This window comes from Podarcis muralis, chromosome 5 (assembly GCF_964188315.1).
Source record: "Podarcis muralis chromosome 5, rPodMur119.hap1.1, whole genome shotgun sequence".
Taxonomy (NCBI): domain Eukaryota; kingdom Metazoa; phylum Chordata; class Lepidosauria; order Squamata; family Lacertidae; genus Podarcis; species Podarcis muralis.
Window position 1 is genome coordinate 61,842,149 of NC_135659.1, and position 17,025 is coordinate 61,859,173.

The 17,025-nt window shown below is 43.0% G+C and overlaps 1 protein-coding gene across 1 annotated transcript; it reads right to left on the minus strand.

Annotated features, from left to right (window-relative positions):
- Positions 1-2,158: 2,158 nt before the first annotated feature.
- On the minus strand, positions 2,159-15,692 carry RAB7B (RAB7B, member RAS oncogene family). Its single transcript, XM_028734360.2, has 6 exons — positions 15,371-15,692; positions 8,099-8,160; positions 6,529-6,655; positions 5,091-5,306; positions 3,634-3,759; positions 2,159-2,449 (listed from the first exon to the last, which is right to left on the minus strand). The coding sequence occupies exons 2-6, from the start codon at positions 8,149-8,151 to the stop codon at positions 2,369-2,371; spliced, it is 603 nt and encodes a 200-aa protein (XP_028590193.2). The 5' UTR covers positions 8,152-8,160; positions 15,371-15,692; the 3' UTR covers positions 2,159-2,368.
- Between the last annotated feature and the right edge of the window lie 1,333 nt (positions 15,693-17,025).

A 17,025-nucleotide genomic window follows, 5' to 3' on the forward strand; every position in this document is an offset into this window, starting at 1 on the left:
CCACTTTAGCTAATGGGGCCTCCTGCCGTTGCCGTGCTGCCGGAGCACAATTTCTGTTCTCATCCTGAAGTGAAGTTCTTAACCCGAAGTACTATTTCTGGGTTAGCGGAGTCTGTAACCTGAAGCATCTGTAACCTGAAGCATCTGTAACCCAAGGTACCACTGCAACTCATTTCAGCTCAGAACTATGTTCCTTGAGCATGTTCACGGGGACAAAATAGATAAGAATTTAAGACCAGTACTGTTTCCAATAGTGCCCAGATATATTCAGAAAGCCAGCCAAACATGATGTGTGGGAAGCAGCCTTACATCATTGTTTGGCTTTAGTACCTACTATATATTGAGAAGTAAACTGTCTCTATAAACATGCTGGTCCCTTCATTTCCCTACCATGGTAATTAATGTCCATGGATGGAGCTACCTTCCATTCATTTGCTTAACCCATTTTATATGCCTCCAAGTGAGTAGTCATCATTATACCACGAGGCGACTTCCTTGCTGATTACACTTACGTGGAATTAGTAACTTCTCATTATCAGACTTGCTGTCAGTTAATGCTCTTAGATGACAATGACTTCTAGAATTGCAAGACAGCGTGAAAAATAAATCCACACCTTTCTACTATTCATGTTGTTCATAAATCTCTTTATCATGTCCTGCCCCCTCCCCAGTCATATTTTTTCCTGAAGTCCCAAGCATTTTAGACTTTCTTTACATAGTATATAAGATAATGTGGAAAAGAAACTGAATGCACATTCTAGCCAAGGCAAAGTTTACATTCACAGAACAGACATATTCAGGCACAAATCGATCCATGCTTCTCATGTTGCAATACCTCTTAATTTCAGTCACTAAGCCTGCCTTGTGGCTTACTCTTTCTTCTTCGCAATGTGTTCATTCCTCATGTTAAGCCATATTCTTCCACGATAAAACATGTCCTGGCCAGGATTCCCTAAGGCTACAGAACAACGTTAAGGGAAGAAAAGCGATCTAACCAATGTACAGTCGTACCTTGGATCCCGAACGCCTTGGTACTCAGACATTTTGGCTCCCGAACACTGCAAACCCGAAAGTGAGTGTTCTGGTTTGCAAACGTTCTTTGGAACCTGTACATCCGATGGGGCTTCTGCGGCTTCCAATTGGCTGCAGGAGCTTCTTGCAGCCAATCAGAAGCTGCACTTTGGTTTCTGAATGTTTGGAAGTTGAACGGACTTCTGAAAAGTATTCCGTTTGACTTCCAAGGTACGACTATATATCCTTGCGTGCCAACCATGACTGTATTATCTTCCAATTCTCTGCTACATTTCCATGTCCAAACCAATTCTCTCTTATTCTTTCCTTAAAAACAACAAAACAAAAACAAACCCATCAGTAATATTCCCTATTGTCTTACTTTGCAGACTTCTTCTCCAAGGCAGGCATTGCCCCATTTCACAGGGGAAATGTACCGGTAAATCCCTGTAACATGGGAAGTCAGTTGTTCAGCTATATTTTTTCTCTCGCCATGTATAAAACATCCCATTCCAAATGTGTGTATATCAGGAAAATCTCCACTATTTCTGCTAGCACTTGAAGAAACATATTGGAAAACCCCAGTGGGAATGCTTCAGCAGCATGGCGAGACTAATTTCCTTGGGGGAAACTGAGGACACTGATGGGTTAAAGTGAATCCAACCTGACATTCTGAAGAAGTAAATGGAAAAAAGAAAAAAAAAAGGAACCCAAAGGCTTTTATTATTTGGGAGTATTCTGGAAAATACAAAAAGTCTATGTTCTGAAAATGACATTTAAAAAAAGCTCTGCACCCATAGTAACACCTTCACACAGCTGTTGCTATTGCACATTGGGTGAACAAACATGAATGTTTTGCATTTCTGATGTAAATTCAATCTATACATACTAAGAGGGCACTGAGATCTGTGCTTTGGCTCATATTGTGCTATGTTGAGCTTTCGTTCAGGAATGTGCTGTATTTGCAGGTAAGATACCAAAGGCTGAAGACCGAGAGACTGACTGCTGCCTACCTGCCTTAACAGACCACGATAAAACGTGGGAGACAGCATTAAATTGAGAACAGACAAATCAAGTTATTTTCTGGAGGTACTTTGAAGAACAAGTCCAAACACACAGTGGCATCTTAGAAATTTGTGAATAATGGGATCCTCCCTGATGCTTCAGGCTGATTTCCATCTGCATGCTCAGTAATGGCCAGTAATGCCCATCTTTGCTGGAAAATGGGGAGGGGGGTCCCTTCAGTTGTTCCTCCAACCCTGATGGGCAAGACTCAAGAGAGACTTCAGCAGTTCTTCCACACATCAAGCCTTGGACTTGGAGGAAGTAGAAAAGTCATCACTTTCTAAATGACATTTCAGCAACATTTTGTCCTGGGCTGGTCTTCAGGAGTGAGCTTTATAGAATCAGTTAGGTAGTTCTCGATGATCCCGTTGTACTAAAAGAAAAACATAACCCAGTATGAGTTTATGAAAACAAGGCAAAACAAAAGATAACAAAATAGCTGAGTTGCTATATGGTAAGGGTCATCCCTAGTCAGAACGGTACAGTACTTGGGAACCAAAATCTTGGCATAAAAAAAAATTCATTTTGTACTCCTTTCTCCTGAACAAGTGGCAACACCTTGTGGTCAGAGGCAGCAATCTCATCCCACATGCTTCAAGATTAACGACACCCAGAGAACTCTTTGATGCACAACTGTCTTATGGGCAGAAATTGGTTTTGATGTAAGGTTTTCAGTTTATCATAGTTCTGTGGTTGGGAATCTCTATATTTATTGTCATAAAAATCTCATCCCTTTTGCAACATCATATTATATATATGGTGAGAGTACTGTACCTATGAGGGACGCAGGTGGCGCTGTGGGTTAAAGCCTCAGCACCTAGGACTTGCTGATCAAAAGGTCGGCGGTTCGAATCCCTGCGGCGGGGTGCGCTCCTGTCGTTCGGTCCCAGCGCCTGCCAACCTAGCAGTTCGAAAGCACCCCCGGGTGCAAGTAGATAAATAGGGACCGCTTACCAGCGGGAAGGTAAACGGTGTTTCCGTGTGCGGCTCTGGCTCGCCAGAGCAGCTATGTCACGCTGGCCACGTGACCCGGAAGTGTCTGCGGACAGCACCGGCTCCCGGCCTATAGAGTGAGATGAGCGCACAACCCTAGAGTCTGGCAAGACTGGCCCGTACGGGCAGGGGTACCTTTACCTTTACCTTACTGTACCTATAAATCCACAATCACATGCAATTCCTGTTCTCCACAAAAATCAGATTTTTAAGAGGTATTGTGGCTTTTCTTTTGCAAACTGTAGCATTCTAAAAAGTAAATAAAATGATAAACACATGCCTTTACTTTTATACTATATTGCTCTCACTGCACCTGTTTTGGTTTCAGTGCAGAATCAGACACTCTGGAAGGGGGAAGCTGAACTGCACTGCACTTGGGAGAAGACCTGCAAGCGTAAATATGCGAGCCCAAAACTTTAAAAATCACACATTAGCCAGACCCAAAACTTTGCTCCTCCTTTGATTTTATGGAAATGATCACAAGAGGGTGCTGTTTGCTTCACATGCAACATGTTTGATGTCGATGAAAGACTGCTATTTCTTATGGACAAGGCTGCTACTCACCCTCGATAGTGCTTGTCTTGCCAGGGTCTCAAAAGCCTGAACTACATTGATATCATTCTTGGCGCTTACTTCAAAATATGCAATGTCCTTTTCTTTGCACCAAGATAAAGCTGCCTCCTTGGACACCTGCAAGACAAAATTGGAAGGGATTCGATTAGGTGATCTTAGGTTGCTTCCAAACAACCAGTGTCTTGAACATTCATACTGATTTGTTTACAGGGCGGTTAGACGTGTTGTGTGTCACACAATCATTATGCAAGCAATGTGCAGGACATTTCTCAATCACTCCATCTTTATTATGAAAATTCAACTTTTGCAAGGAAGTGGGGTTGATCCACAAGACTGCCACTTGGCTTGGAAGTGTTAGCTTTTCTGTTGCCTTCTCACATTATGATGTGGAACAAGGTGTGGAAACTCCCCTGCCCCCATGATTCACCCATGTGCAACTGGCTGAGCTCTTGATAAGTCTCAATCTCCAAAGGGTTCTTAACTTCTACTAACAAGAATTAGGCTTTAGTGGTGACTCATATTTAGCTGCCCCAATTCATAGCCCTAATCATGTCATCAACATGAATCCTTGTTCCTGGACAGCTGGCAAATGAGTACATAAATACCAGCAGCTTTATAAAAAATTAAAAAACACCACTAATATGTATGCTGACACTTATTGACAGTGATGATCTGTAAATATACTGAAAATGCATTGATAACTGGGGCTAATGAAAGTTACAGCCTAAAGGCTTGCATGCATGCGCATATATATATATATATATATATATATATATATATATATATATTAATGTAGTTCTGGCAAAAGGTTTGAGTAGTAAGCGCAAATACCCCTACTACTTGTTAATTTCTCTCTCCTCCCCATATAATAAAAATATTTATGTAGCTTGCTTTCCTTTTTCTCTGAATTTGAGGAAATGTTACGTTTCTCTATACTTTCATGTAATTGATCATGTCTATATATTTGAAAATATTTATATTTACATGGCTTTTAAAAAATCATTTTCAATTTTTAAAAATAAAAAACATGGGAACTTCCCTCATGGCTAGTGTAGCACTGCAGTGTTGTGCAAGAAATGTGTTGAGTTTCAGGTGTGCATGTGGAGTACCATTAGGGAAGAAATTCTGTAAGGACCACTCACAAGAGATTATGTTCCATGCTATTAGATCCTGCTGTTTCCTAGTCTGCCAGCAGGAGTCGCACAGAACAACATGAGGATCACTGAATCATCGAATGGTCTTTACAATTAAATTCCACTGGAATCAATGGGACAAGTTACAAAAATCCAAAGCAATGCAAATGCTGGATCAACCTCTCACTGACTGGGCATTCTTTTCACGCCATTCTCTAGCATAAGGAATTCTCCTCTCCAGTCTTGATACAAAGAGTTTTAAAATACATTGAGAGCTCTACCTTTGCCCTGCTCCCTCACAATTTCTTCTCCTACCTGTCGGTCCTTCAGATCAATTTTATTCCCCAGCACAACCATAGGGAAGCCTTGCTCCATAGGGATGACCCTCTGTAGGAAGTCTTCTCTCCAGTCATCCAAGGACTGGAAGGAATCCATGTCTGTGACGTCAAAGGCCAGCATGCAGCCATCGGAGCCTTTGTAGAATGTGGATACCATGGACCGGAATCGTTCCTGCCCTCCAGTATCCCAAATCTGAAAAGACAACAAACATACAGGCATTAGCATTAGCAACCTCTGAACCGCTACAGATACTTTCATGCACAATGACAGGTTCTTCCAGCTCCGTGTTTCCCAAATTTCCCCCCTCTGTGGACCACTGCAATTTTAAAAGACATAAAACTGTTACAAAATGGAACACAGCAATACTAGCATTACCAAGCCCTAAATGGCTTGGGCCCCAAATATCTGACAGAGAGCTCCCTCCTGCATAGATCTGGCACTTCCACCACTCTGTAAAGTTCATGGGCTGTCTGTGACAGAGCCATTTCTGTGGTGGCCCCCAGATTATGGAATACTCTGTCCTCCAAAGGGCACCTGGCCTTGGCATCACACTCTATACATTTTTTTTTTTTTTTTGCACAGGCCATTGGGTGTGTAAGATGATATCCCTCCCATTTAAATTCAATGTATTATATGGCTTAATTCTATTACTCTGCATATAATGTCACTCCCACCCCCGGGACACCCATGAAGGATGAATTGTTAAATATCTACAAAATCAATCCTTGTGAAGTTCTCAGAGGTGGTGACCTGGTGCCCTCTTTGTGGAATTCCTCCTGCAGAAAGGCCTGCCTTGCACCAGGTGAAGACATTTTTAATTCCCCGGGCTTTTTATGTATTCTTGGATATTTTAATTTGTTATTTGTATTTTACTTGTGTATTATCTTCTTTGTAAACTACCCTGGAAGCTCTGCTGAAATGCGGTATAGGAATCTTTTTAATCAATCAATCAATCAATCAATCAATCAATCAATCAAAAGGAGCATACAGCACCTGCCACTTCTGAGCACTACTAAAGGGTAAAGGGACCCTGACCATTAGGTCCAGTTGCTGACGACTCTGCGGTTGTGGCGCTCATCTCGCTTTACTGGCCAAGGGAGCCGGCATACAGCTTCCGGGTCATGTGGCCAGCATGACAAGCCACTTCTGGCGAACCAGCACACAGAAACGGCGTTTACCTTCCCGCCGAAGCGGTACCTATTTAGCTACTTGCACTTTGACGTGCTTCTGAACTGCTAGGTTGGCAGGAGCAGGGACCGAGCAACGGGAGCTCACCCCGTCGCAGGGATTCGAAACGCCGACCTTCTGATCGGCAAGTCCTAGGCTCTGTGGTTTAACCCACAGCGCCACCCGCGTCCCAAGCACTACTAGATGTGTGTAAAACCAAGCACTTCTACTTCAAGGTATCTCTCACCTGCAATTTCAGCGGGCTGCTGTCCACAACTACCATTTTAGTCAGGATACTGGCTCCCAGAGTGGTTCGGTAGTCTTCGTAAAACTTCTTGTGAACATACCGGTGGAGGAGAGAGGTCTTCCCTACACTAGGGTGAAGTAAGAAATACATGCAATGAATTAATTCTGATGACTGCTTTCTAATAGTTTCCTGATTTTTATGCTAAAAGTTTGATTTAACATTTGGTTGAATTGTAGATTGTTCTGTGTATACTACTTGTGTGCTTGAATGCTGGCTGCCTTGAATCTCTCCTGTAAAATACTTGGGATAAAAGTCTTTTTAAAAAACAAAAGATGCAAAGTATTATTTTTTTGGGAGTGTGGGCTGCAGGCCAGAACTAGGTGAAGATGGCCATTGATGGTCTGCTTCACCTGAACAGATGAAACTGGAGGGAGTTGCTAATATATCCCCTGTTCAAACCAAAGACTTATGACTACTAGATATAATAAAACACTGTTCAATTAGTCTTTGTGCTCAATGCTGGCATTGTGTCATTGTCTCAGTGCTGCATCTATTGATTTTTGTAGTCTGTTCTGCAGGCTGATCTTAACTCTCCAGAGTATAATTTTCTTTAGCCTGCATTTCCCCCATTCTCTTCTTTTTCTGGACTTATCTAAAAATATGACTGTCTAGGGGAAGACTGTTGGAACCTGTGACCCTCCAGATGTTGCTGGACTGTAACTCCCATCATCCCTATCATTGGCCTATGTGTAGGGGAAAGTATGGGAGCCCTGATGTTTGATATGGTAAACAGTTAAAAAATTTCATCTGTAAAATTAAGAAAATTAGCTTGTCTCAATCTTTGTCCTGTTGACAATCCCTCATACCGTATCATCATCAGTACATTTCTAGTGCAATTAGACCAGAACAATAGCTTGTGGTGCTATTTCTCTTAAAACCAGCAAGTAGAAATTCAATTTTCTATGTGGGGCTGAGCCATGTGCTTTGATCTGATATTAACTCCAATGGGACAACTATTGCATATACCTTTTTCCTAAACTTGATATCCATTGTAAAGACTCTTCTGATAAGATTTCTGAGAGGTATTTCTCACAACAATATAACACGGCATGATTGCTGTTATGATATGGTTATGATAGTTATCTCCCAGAACTTAGTGAGCTCCACTGTTGAAAGCCAGGAGATCACTGTCATTGTCAAATTGGTAGAGGTCTCTAATGATAGGGATTAAAAATGCCACAAAGCGTTGTAACATTTCTAGCTGGGAAAGCCAACATAGGAGTTTCAAATTCAAATCCACACTTAGTAATGGGTGGCCTGGACCATGGCCAACTCTCTGCCTAGCCCACCTCCCTGAGTCATTGGGAGGATAAAATGGGACTAGGAGAACCAAATGCTCTCCTTGGCTTCTTGGAGGGTGTGTGGAAAAATATAACTAAAATCAACATAACAAAATGAACAGTATTATCATCATCAACCCAAGGTGTTAAAAAACAACAACACTATTACAGTGCTTATGTGGATAAGTAGAACATCTTTTCAAACTCCAAAAGCAAAGAATACTGCTTACCCTAAAGTGCCAATAATTATTAGTTTCAAATCCACTCTCTTAGTTGAATTCATAAATGGAGCCTAAAGGGAGGGAAGAAAAAAGACATTCGTCAACATCTTGTATCTTGAATCATCACAATGCTATATATGCTCCATACTCAGGATAGCAGAAGCCAGCAAAGAAGTCCAGGCATCCGACTGGTCAACTGCCTTTTGTGTCACTGTAAATGAAGTATCCTTGCTTCTCCTTGGATGAGACTCTTTAATTAAGACTGTCCCTTAACACTTGGGTCCATTTTTAAAATAAAATAAAAATATGCCTAACAGGTTTTCTAGATTCACAAACCCCAGTAAATTATTCCAGTGTCCCCACCAAGTGAGGTGTGGAGCTTTTCCCAAGGTGGCATCTCAGCAGTAGAATGCTCTCCCTTCGGAGACTCACCTGGCTCCTACTTGATGCCTATTCCAGTCCCTTCTCGTTTTCCCAGGCCTTCTGGCATCTATTATAAAATCTCTATAATTGTTTTGTTAAAAAAAAGTTTTGCTGAGTTTATTTGCTGCTGTTTTAGCTTTTTAGTTTTATGGAGCTTTATATTTTGCAGTTTTTAAAATCTGTATTTTATTTTTTTATATTTGTGTTGTAAGCCACCCATGAGGGGAGCATAAGTACTGTGCATTTGTGTCTTTGTTCCCATCTGCCCTCCTCCTCCCTCCAATAATTCCCACATTTATGCAGTACTCTCTGCAGCAGTGAAAGGAGAAGGGACCGGGAGCATCCTTCACATACAGTTGACAAGGAGACTATTGACACGAAAATGGCTCTGAACAAGCCTATTAGTGTTGGTGCTGCAGGCAAGAGACACCCCACTCAGCATCACTGAGCAAAGCCTTTCTCTCTGGGTGCATCACTGCTCATGTCAAAAACTGCACAGTCTTCTGTCCATGGCACGAACTTCCATTTGTCTGCCTGTTGCCCAAGGCTCTATTTTGTGTTTTTTTCTGAAACAAGGGAGGAAATTTAAAGCCCCAATAAAGAGGCATTACTGATAACAAGTGAGTGGAGTATTTTCACTTTGTGGAAGGGTTTGGGAACAACGGCTTGTATACAATGTGTAGAGCCAAGTAACCATCTGCTACCTCAGTTTTTCGAATAGCTTAGTTCATGAACAACTTGGAACCCGAACACTGCAAAATTGGAAGTAGGTGATCCAGTTTTCGATCTTTTTTTTGGAAGCCAAACGTGCTCCGTTTTGAGTCCCCCTGTGTTTCCTGTTGCGCTGCTAATTTGCACCCCCCCTATAATTCAAGCCTTCCATTTCCGATTGCAGTGTTCTGAGGTGATATTTGGAGCTTATATTTGGTGCTTTTGTTTTTGCTATTTATTTTGTGTTTTTTGTTTTGAGGCTTTTTCAGTTAATTTGTTTTTGTGACTGTGTGGATCCCAGTTAAGCTACTGATTGATTGATTGATTGATTGATTGTGTGACTGAGGAAATGGATAAAAGCCCTCATCCAAACAATGACTATCATCTGTGCAGATAAGATTTTTTTTTTAATTTTACTTTTTAATAATCTACAATACTGTTTTATTTATTTTATAGTACAGTACATTGTTTATTGCTTTCATTTTATGGATCAATAATACTATCTCGCAAGATAGTAAAATTCACATTTAATTGCTGTTTTAGGGGTTGTTTTTAAAAGTCTGGAATGGATTAATCCATTTTGCATTACTTTCTATGGGAAAGTGCACCTTGGTTTTGGGACGCTTTGGTTTTGGAACTGACTTCTGGAACGGATTAAGTTTGAGAACCAAGGTTCCACTGTACTACTGCTACTACTACTAATTTATTTATATCCTTCCCATCTGGGTGGGTTTCCCCAGCCACTCTGGGCAGCTCCCAACAGAATATTAAAAACATGATAAAACATTGAACATTAAAAACTTCCCTAAACAGGGCTGCCTTCTAAAAGATGTATTCTAAAAGTCAGATAGTTGTTTATTTCCTTGACATCTGATGGGAGGGCGTTCCACAGGGCGGATGACCGAGAAGACCCTCTGCCTGGTTCTTGCCCTCTTCTCCCCCTCCCCCACATGCCCCATGCCCATACCCTTCCCAAATCTGCTCCAGAGGTTTGGGGAGAAACTCAGAACAAATTTGGAGGCACACAGGGGGAGGAGCGGGAGGAAAAGTCCTGTTGTACAAGTATAAATCCTTGCACAAGCATGACAGTTACTGAGCACTACATTGAATACAGGCCCTTTCAAGCATGTAGTAATGGGAGAAATGACCTAAAGGTTTCTGACTTGCCTGCACTAATTCTCAGATTGTCTTTTTCACAAAAAGACCTTCAGGGCATCCAGCTGTTTTCTCAATGCAGCAACCGCACCCCTCTCTCAGGCACCTTCTCCACCACTAAATCTGTGCAGTAAAAGCCTGCAAAGACAACTGTGGCTGGTGGTGACTCACATCTCCCTTGGAACTTTTGGGTTTTCTTTAAAAAAAAAAAAAGCAACAACCGCCATGTCATATCATGCTCTCCCTGCCCTTCCCACTAATTCATTGGGTTCTGATTGTAAAGGGTTGGGTGTGATGTCATGTCACGTGGTTTCCCTTCCAATTTTACACTGTAGATTATAGGGGAAATCAAATGCAGGCTGGTAGCAGCATGATTGGAAGGACAGATCGTGAAGCTGAGACTCCAATACTTTGGCCACCTCATGAGAAGAGAAAGCTCCCTGGAAAACACCTTGATGCTGGGAAAGATGGAGGGCACAAGGAGAAGGGGATGACAGAGGACGAGATGGTTGGACAGTGTTCTCGAAGCTACCAGCATGAGTTTGACCAAACTGTGGGAGGCAGTGGAAGACAGGAGTGCCTGGCGTGCTCTGGTCCATGGGGTCACGAAGAGTTGGACACGACTAAACAACTAAACAACAGCAGCAGCAACAACAGCATGATGGCTCTAGGTTGACATTTTGCTAGGCCCTGAGAGCACCAGCTAGCAGCAACAATATCACAGTGCTAAGGATATAGTGGGCTGCAAGACGGAAGCGCTGGAGCAAGCAAGGGCATAGGTAACCCCCCACATCCAGGATTTGCAGTGAATGTCACATGGACTTAAAGTGAAACTCTGTTAGCCATTTACCCTAGTTCAGGAGGGGGAAACCTGTGACCTCCACATATTGCTGCACTATAACTTCCATTCTAGCTGACTGTCAGCTACTTCTGGGGCAGATGGAAGCCCAGTAACGACTGGAGGGACACAGGTTCTCCAGCCCTGCCTTAGACCATAATAAGCACAACACAGGCTTAGGAGTCCACCAAATTGCCAATCTTATGATGAGTGAGATCTTCCAAACACAAGCAGCTGACTCACTTTGGATTTCAAAAGAAGGAAGACCCATAATGGCAGCAGGGAACTGTGCTGTTATTTCATTATGAAGAAATCATCATCCTCGTCACCACCTCACAGGGTTATTTTTCCAAATATAACAGCTACAGCAACCCATGACATTGCTCAAATTTCACCCACCACTTCTGCTCCAGACAATGTTTGGCAATGAGAACCCAGTCATTTGTTACGTGGGTAGATTCAGCCTTCCCACAAGGTCACAATTGTTACCAATGGGATTTACATAGAACTGGATACAAACTCCTTTTGTCTCTGGCATGCTTCTCCCTTTCATTTAGGCCAGTTCCATGTAGGGATACTAGCTCTCTCCCCCAGCTTTAATAATAATAATAATAATAATAATAATAATAATAATAATAATAATAGTTATACAGTTACAATTCGTTGGCAGATCTATTTATAAAACAGACAATCTTGTTTACTAAAAAAATAAAAAATAAAATGGAAATGAAAAGAAAGAAACTGGCATTTGGTGGGGGGAGGATAATATAACATATATTCATGACAATATAGTGTCATGGATAGATTAAAAGGAAATATATCATCATTTATTCCAGATATGTTAAACCAAAACCCATTTCTCAATAAGTTTGTTTTCTTGATTATTATGAATTGCATTTTTCATCATTACTATAGTTTGTCAGGTTTTCATTAGCCGGTTATGGTAGAGGGATCTTTATTTTTCCATTTTTGTGCAACACAGTTTTGCTGTCGTTAACAGTGAAGTAATAAGCTGTAAGTCAGTATTAATGCCCTCAGAGCACGCTATCGGAAGAAGAGTTGTTTTAGGGTTACTTGGGAGAGCACAACCTGTACTTATTTGTATAATGTTCAGTACTTCCATCCAGAAAGATTTTTTTTTGCAACTTCTGACAATATATATTACATCTGCCATAATTCCATTGCACCTGCAGCTGTGCATGTTTTGACTGAAAAAAGTTACAAATTCTGTGTTTAGTGCAATGATGAGTACCTGTGGCTCTCCAGATGTTGTTAGACTTCAGCCCAGTTACAGAACTTTGCATTCAGTGTGTAATTAGATCCTAGCAACGTCAAAATGAAGTTCTGAAGAGCCCGTGTGGTATAGTGGTTACAGTGTTGGACTAGGACCTGGGAGACCAGGTTTTGAATCCCAAGATCAGACACTGCTTCTCAGCCTAACTCACCTCACAGGGCTGTTGTGGGGATTAAATGAGGGGGGATTAAATGAGGGGGGGAAGAGAACCATGTACATCACCTTGAGCTCCTTGGAGAAGAAACAGGATATAAATGCAATTTTAAAACGTGCAGAAGTACAATCGGTGAAGGTTTCACCAGTGCTGCATTGCCATGCTAGGAAAAGCAGCACCTGTTATTATCTGTTTCCAAAAGGGAAACAGATGGGGTGGGGGATGAAATACAAAGAATGAAAGAAGCAAAAGTCATCTCTGTATGTTTATGTCGTGCAGGTGTCAGCTGAGAAGGGCCCTATCTGTTAAGATCTTCATACCTGCATGAGAGATACCAAAGCTACAGAGATTTTATCTAGTCTTTTTTTCCTTTGTGTGGTTATACACACATGAGTGTGTTTATATGGCCAGCTTTTTGTGTATGCCCAAACAGCTGCACAACAGGCAGAAATGCAAGAGAGATGGATCTTGCTGATATGGCTACACAGTGATCTGATCATGTATCACTATACAGAGGTACCTCAGGTTACATACGCTTCAGGTTACAGACTCCGCTAACCCAGAAATAGTGCTTCAGGTTAAGAACTTTGCTTCAGGATGAGAACAGAAATCGTGCTCCGGCGGCGCGGCGACAGCGGGAGGCCCCATTAGCTAAAGTGGTGCTTCAGGTAAAGAACAGTTTCAGGTAAACTACGGACCTCCGGAACGAATTAAGTACTTAACCCGAGGTACCACTGTACATTATGTGTTGTGTCAGAGGAAGGCTTAGCCCCGGCTCTGCATTCGGAAGGTCTCAGGTTGAATCACTGGCGTTTCGAGGTAGGCCTGGGAATGTCCCCTTGGCTGAAATCATGGAGTGCTGCTGTCAGGAATACTGCTGAGCAAGATGGACCAGTGGTCCGACTCTTTATAAAGTAGCTTCCTGTGTTTCTATTATATATGCCGCTACAAAAGGAACAGCAGCCTTGCCAGGAGAAACGTGGGATTCTAATTCCAGCAGTCATATACTGTACTGTTTATGATTATGCTATGCTGGCTGCATATATAGGCCAACTTTCTCCCTTGGGTTGATGTATAGAAGTTATTAGGGGGTGGGGGGGACTCTGTAGCAGCAGACAGAATAGGCTTCCTCTTTCCAGCAGTGCATTTGTACCTGTGCTTCTCCATTAGGCTTCTCATCCCAAGAAATATCTTGCTGTTAGGTTGGAAAAGAGGACGGGGCTCTTGCACCTTTAATAACTATAGAGAAGATGGATTTATCAAAGGTGCAGGTGATCCATGCTCTTTTGCAATCTGGAACCCTGTCTTCCCTCCCTATCTCTCCTGCTTGAATTGTTTGCTCTTTCCCTAATTTCACAGCTATGGCTTCCTGGACAACAAATTTCTACTAACTTTTTAAAGTTCCCGCATCTGTAAAATGGGGATAAATGCCACTGTTCATGCACAGTGTTTGTTTCAAAGAAAGCAATGAACAATGCCAGTTTCTCTTTCTTTCTTTTTTCCCTTTCGCACAGACTGCCTTTAACACAGCCACATGACACACAGGTATGAATCAGGCAATTGGTTTCCCTGGCACAGAGGTGTGGTTGGAAAAGCTTAACTTGCCTATGGCGCAATCCAAGACATGCCTTGTCAGAAGCGCCATGAAATTTAATTAGTCTTGACACCTCAGTTTAATTAGTCTTTTAGCCTCAGTTGTTATGTAGCTTTGGTGAAAGTCGCAGAAACAGCAAAACGAAACCTGGCAACCCAAAATCACTTCTTTTTCTGAAAGCAAATGCCTTAACTATGCCACTGATAAGAATCTTATTTTTCCTTTTTATAATCATTTCAGTGGGGGGGGGGGGCGGTGACAATAAATTTTCCGCACCGGGCACCACCTGACCTTGCTACGCCACTGCCCATGTCCCTTATTAAATGGAACAATGATCACTTGCTCTTGCAGCTCGCACTTTCTCATAATAAGTCCTGGGGCATATTATGTGTGCCACCCTCCTGTGGCTTTATTTGTGACTCCATATGCACCCAGACAGTGCCTGGAAATAGCCGTGGGCCTATTCAGCCCATTGTGCTGCACCGGCTGAGAAGCAGCCCAGCTCCTGCCCAGAACGCCAGATGCGAAAGTTGATCGCTGGGCTCAGATCCCTACATTTCCCCCTAGTGTTGTTCCCCCACCCCCGCCTTAAAACTAGCCTTTGTTGTTAAGATGCAGCTCCCATGAGCAGCAGGCCCAGCCCTGTTCAATTCCCCTCTATTCGGTGAGTCACAAAGAATGAGATCTTCCAAAAGCAGTTGTCCCAGGCACGAAGGAGTGCTTCAGTGGAACCTAATACTTCCCCCTCTGCTCCACGTCTAAGGATTTTTCTGCTATGAGCGGTGGAGAAACGGGAGAAGAGACAGACGCTCTTTCTTCCCCCGATCACCTATTCCACATGCTGGGGTAGATCTCCCCATGCAACCTCCCTAGATCTCCTCCCTCAACTTCTTAGAGAAGTTCACCCAGCTCTGAGCCGGTTCTCTCTCTGCCTGCTCAGCCACGAATCTCGCCCTTTCTTTGTGCTTCAAGTTCGGCGTTGCAAATGAATCCGCCTGCGCAGCAGCTGGGCACTTAACTTGTGGATCCCAGTGGATCTCCTGCCATCTGCCACACGAACCGTTTCGAAAGGAGGCTTACATAACTAGAGGACAACAAGAAAGGGGACTTACTGGTCTTCCTCCTCCGGCGTGACCCGGCTTTTTTGCAGAGCTGCGAGGTCTGCTGCCCGTGCAAACTCCTCGCGGCTCCTCCCGAGAGCGCGCAGAAGAAACGCCTTTGGGGAGGGGGGAGGTTGAAGAAAGGACGGAAGGAGTTCCGAGCAGGATCCCTTCCCACCGCAGATCCCTCGAGCGTGGGTCTTCTTTTTCTCCCGTTTCTCTGTCCTCCCAGCCCCCACCCCAGTGGGAGGGCTGAGGCAGAAAGAGGCCGTCCAAACACGACAAGAGTTTGCAAGCGGGTTGAGAGTTTTGGACGCGCACCAAAGTCTGCAGAGTGCAAAGCATAGGGAAGTAAGCAAGTTTGCTCGGAAGTTTTTCCCACTCGCTGGAACTTTCTTGGTCTTAAGTATGGTTAAGGATCCAGCTTGGAAATTGCCCAGCGGTGACTGCATTAGTTAGAATGCAGTAAGAAAAAAAGTGAGGGCGTGGGGGGGGGGGAGATGCCGCAAAAGAACAGTATGCGCTACTTTCTGGTGTAAATGGATTTGAGCGTGGAGTGGTTCAGTCTGCACACAGGCTAGGTTCGCTTCTCCTGGGTGTTAGTCCTTATAATACTTCTTTTTTTTTATCGTTCAGTTTTGTTTTTTTCACCTGCTCGTTCCTCAAGTCTACAAACAGTAGACCTTGAAGTGAACGATCCTTTATCATTCTTGGGGTGCTTCCAGATGGGTCATTTATTGTATAATAGCCATCGTTCATTCATTCACATTTATTGGAGGTGAGACAGGAGTGTCCAGATGCCATCACCTCCTTTTGTAATCCTCCCGTGTTTCCTCTGGGTTTTCCCCACTGTACTGCGGAAAAGCTGTCTTTTAAAAATAAAATATCCTACAAAATCCACGGCTCTTTTGAGCGGTGTGTGTCTGACTCCTGCCCTGACACTCTAGCATTGCATTTCCTAATTTTCAGAAGAGATCCAGTTCACAGTTTCCACCATTGCCAGACCTGCTTTTTGTTTTGCTTGAATAAGTAGCTGATAACCCACATGGCCAGAGGACCATAGGATGCTAACTGTTCTGTTTAGTTCATCCTCACCCACACTGACGGGTAGCCCGGATCTATCCTGTCTGTATGTGACAGGAACTGAACTGGGACTTTATGAATGCAAAGCATGAGCTCTGCCACTAAGCTATGGCTCTTCCCCCTGAAGGTGGCACCAGGAGGTACTGGATCGGCTTGACATTTGGGAAGAGGAGAAATCCCTTGCACTCTGTTTTTGCCGCTATTACTCCCTTTCTCCCAAAATACTGCTCTCTTGTAGTGTACATTTTGTTCCAGTCCTGTTAATTCTGCATAACTTTAGAAGAACAGGAGCATTCTCAGAGGTCTGATACTGAGGTATTAGCCCATATATCTGAGAACCAATGTGGTTCTTCAGTGATATAGGAAACGGACTAAGCAACAAGATGGTCATGTTTAGCTCCGTGCCACAAAAAGCTCCATCTGCTGATTTCTGCACATTTTTTGGTTGGTTGGCAGCCATAAACACAGATTCTAACAACAGTAGATAACAAACAAGTTCTGCAGGTATCTACTTCAGTGCTTACTGAAGAAAGGACTGGCTTCATGCCTGAGGCACTTGATTACTAACAGAAACGTAAGCAGAT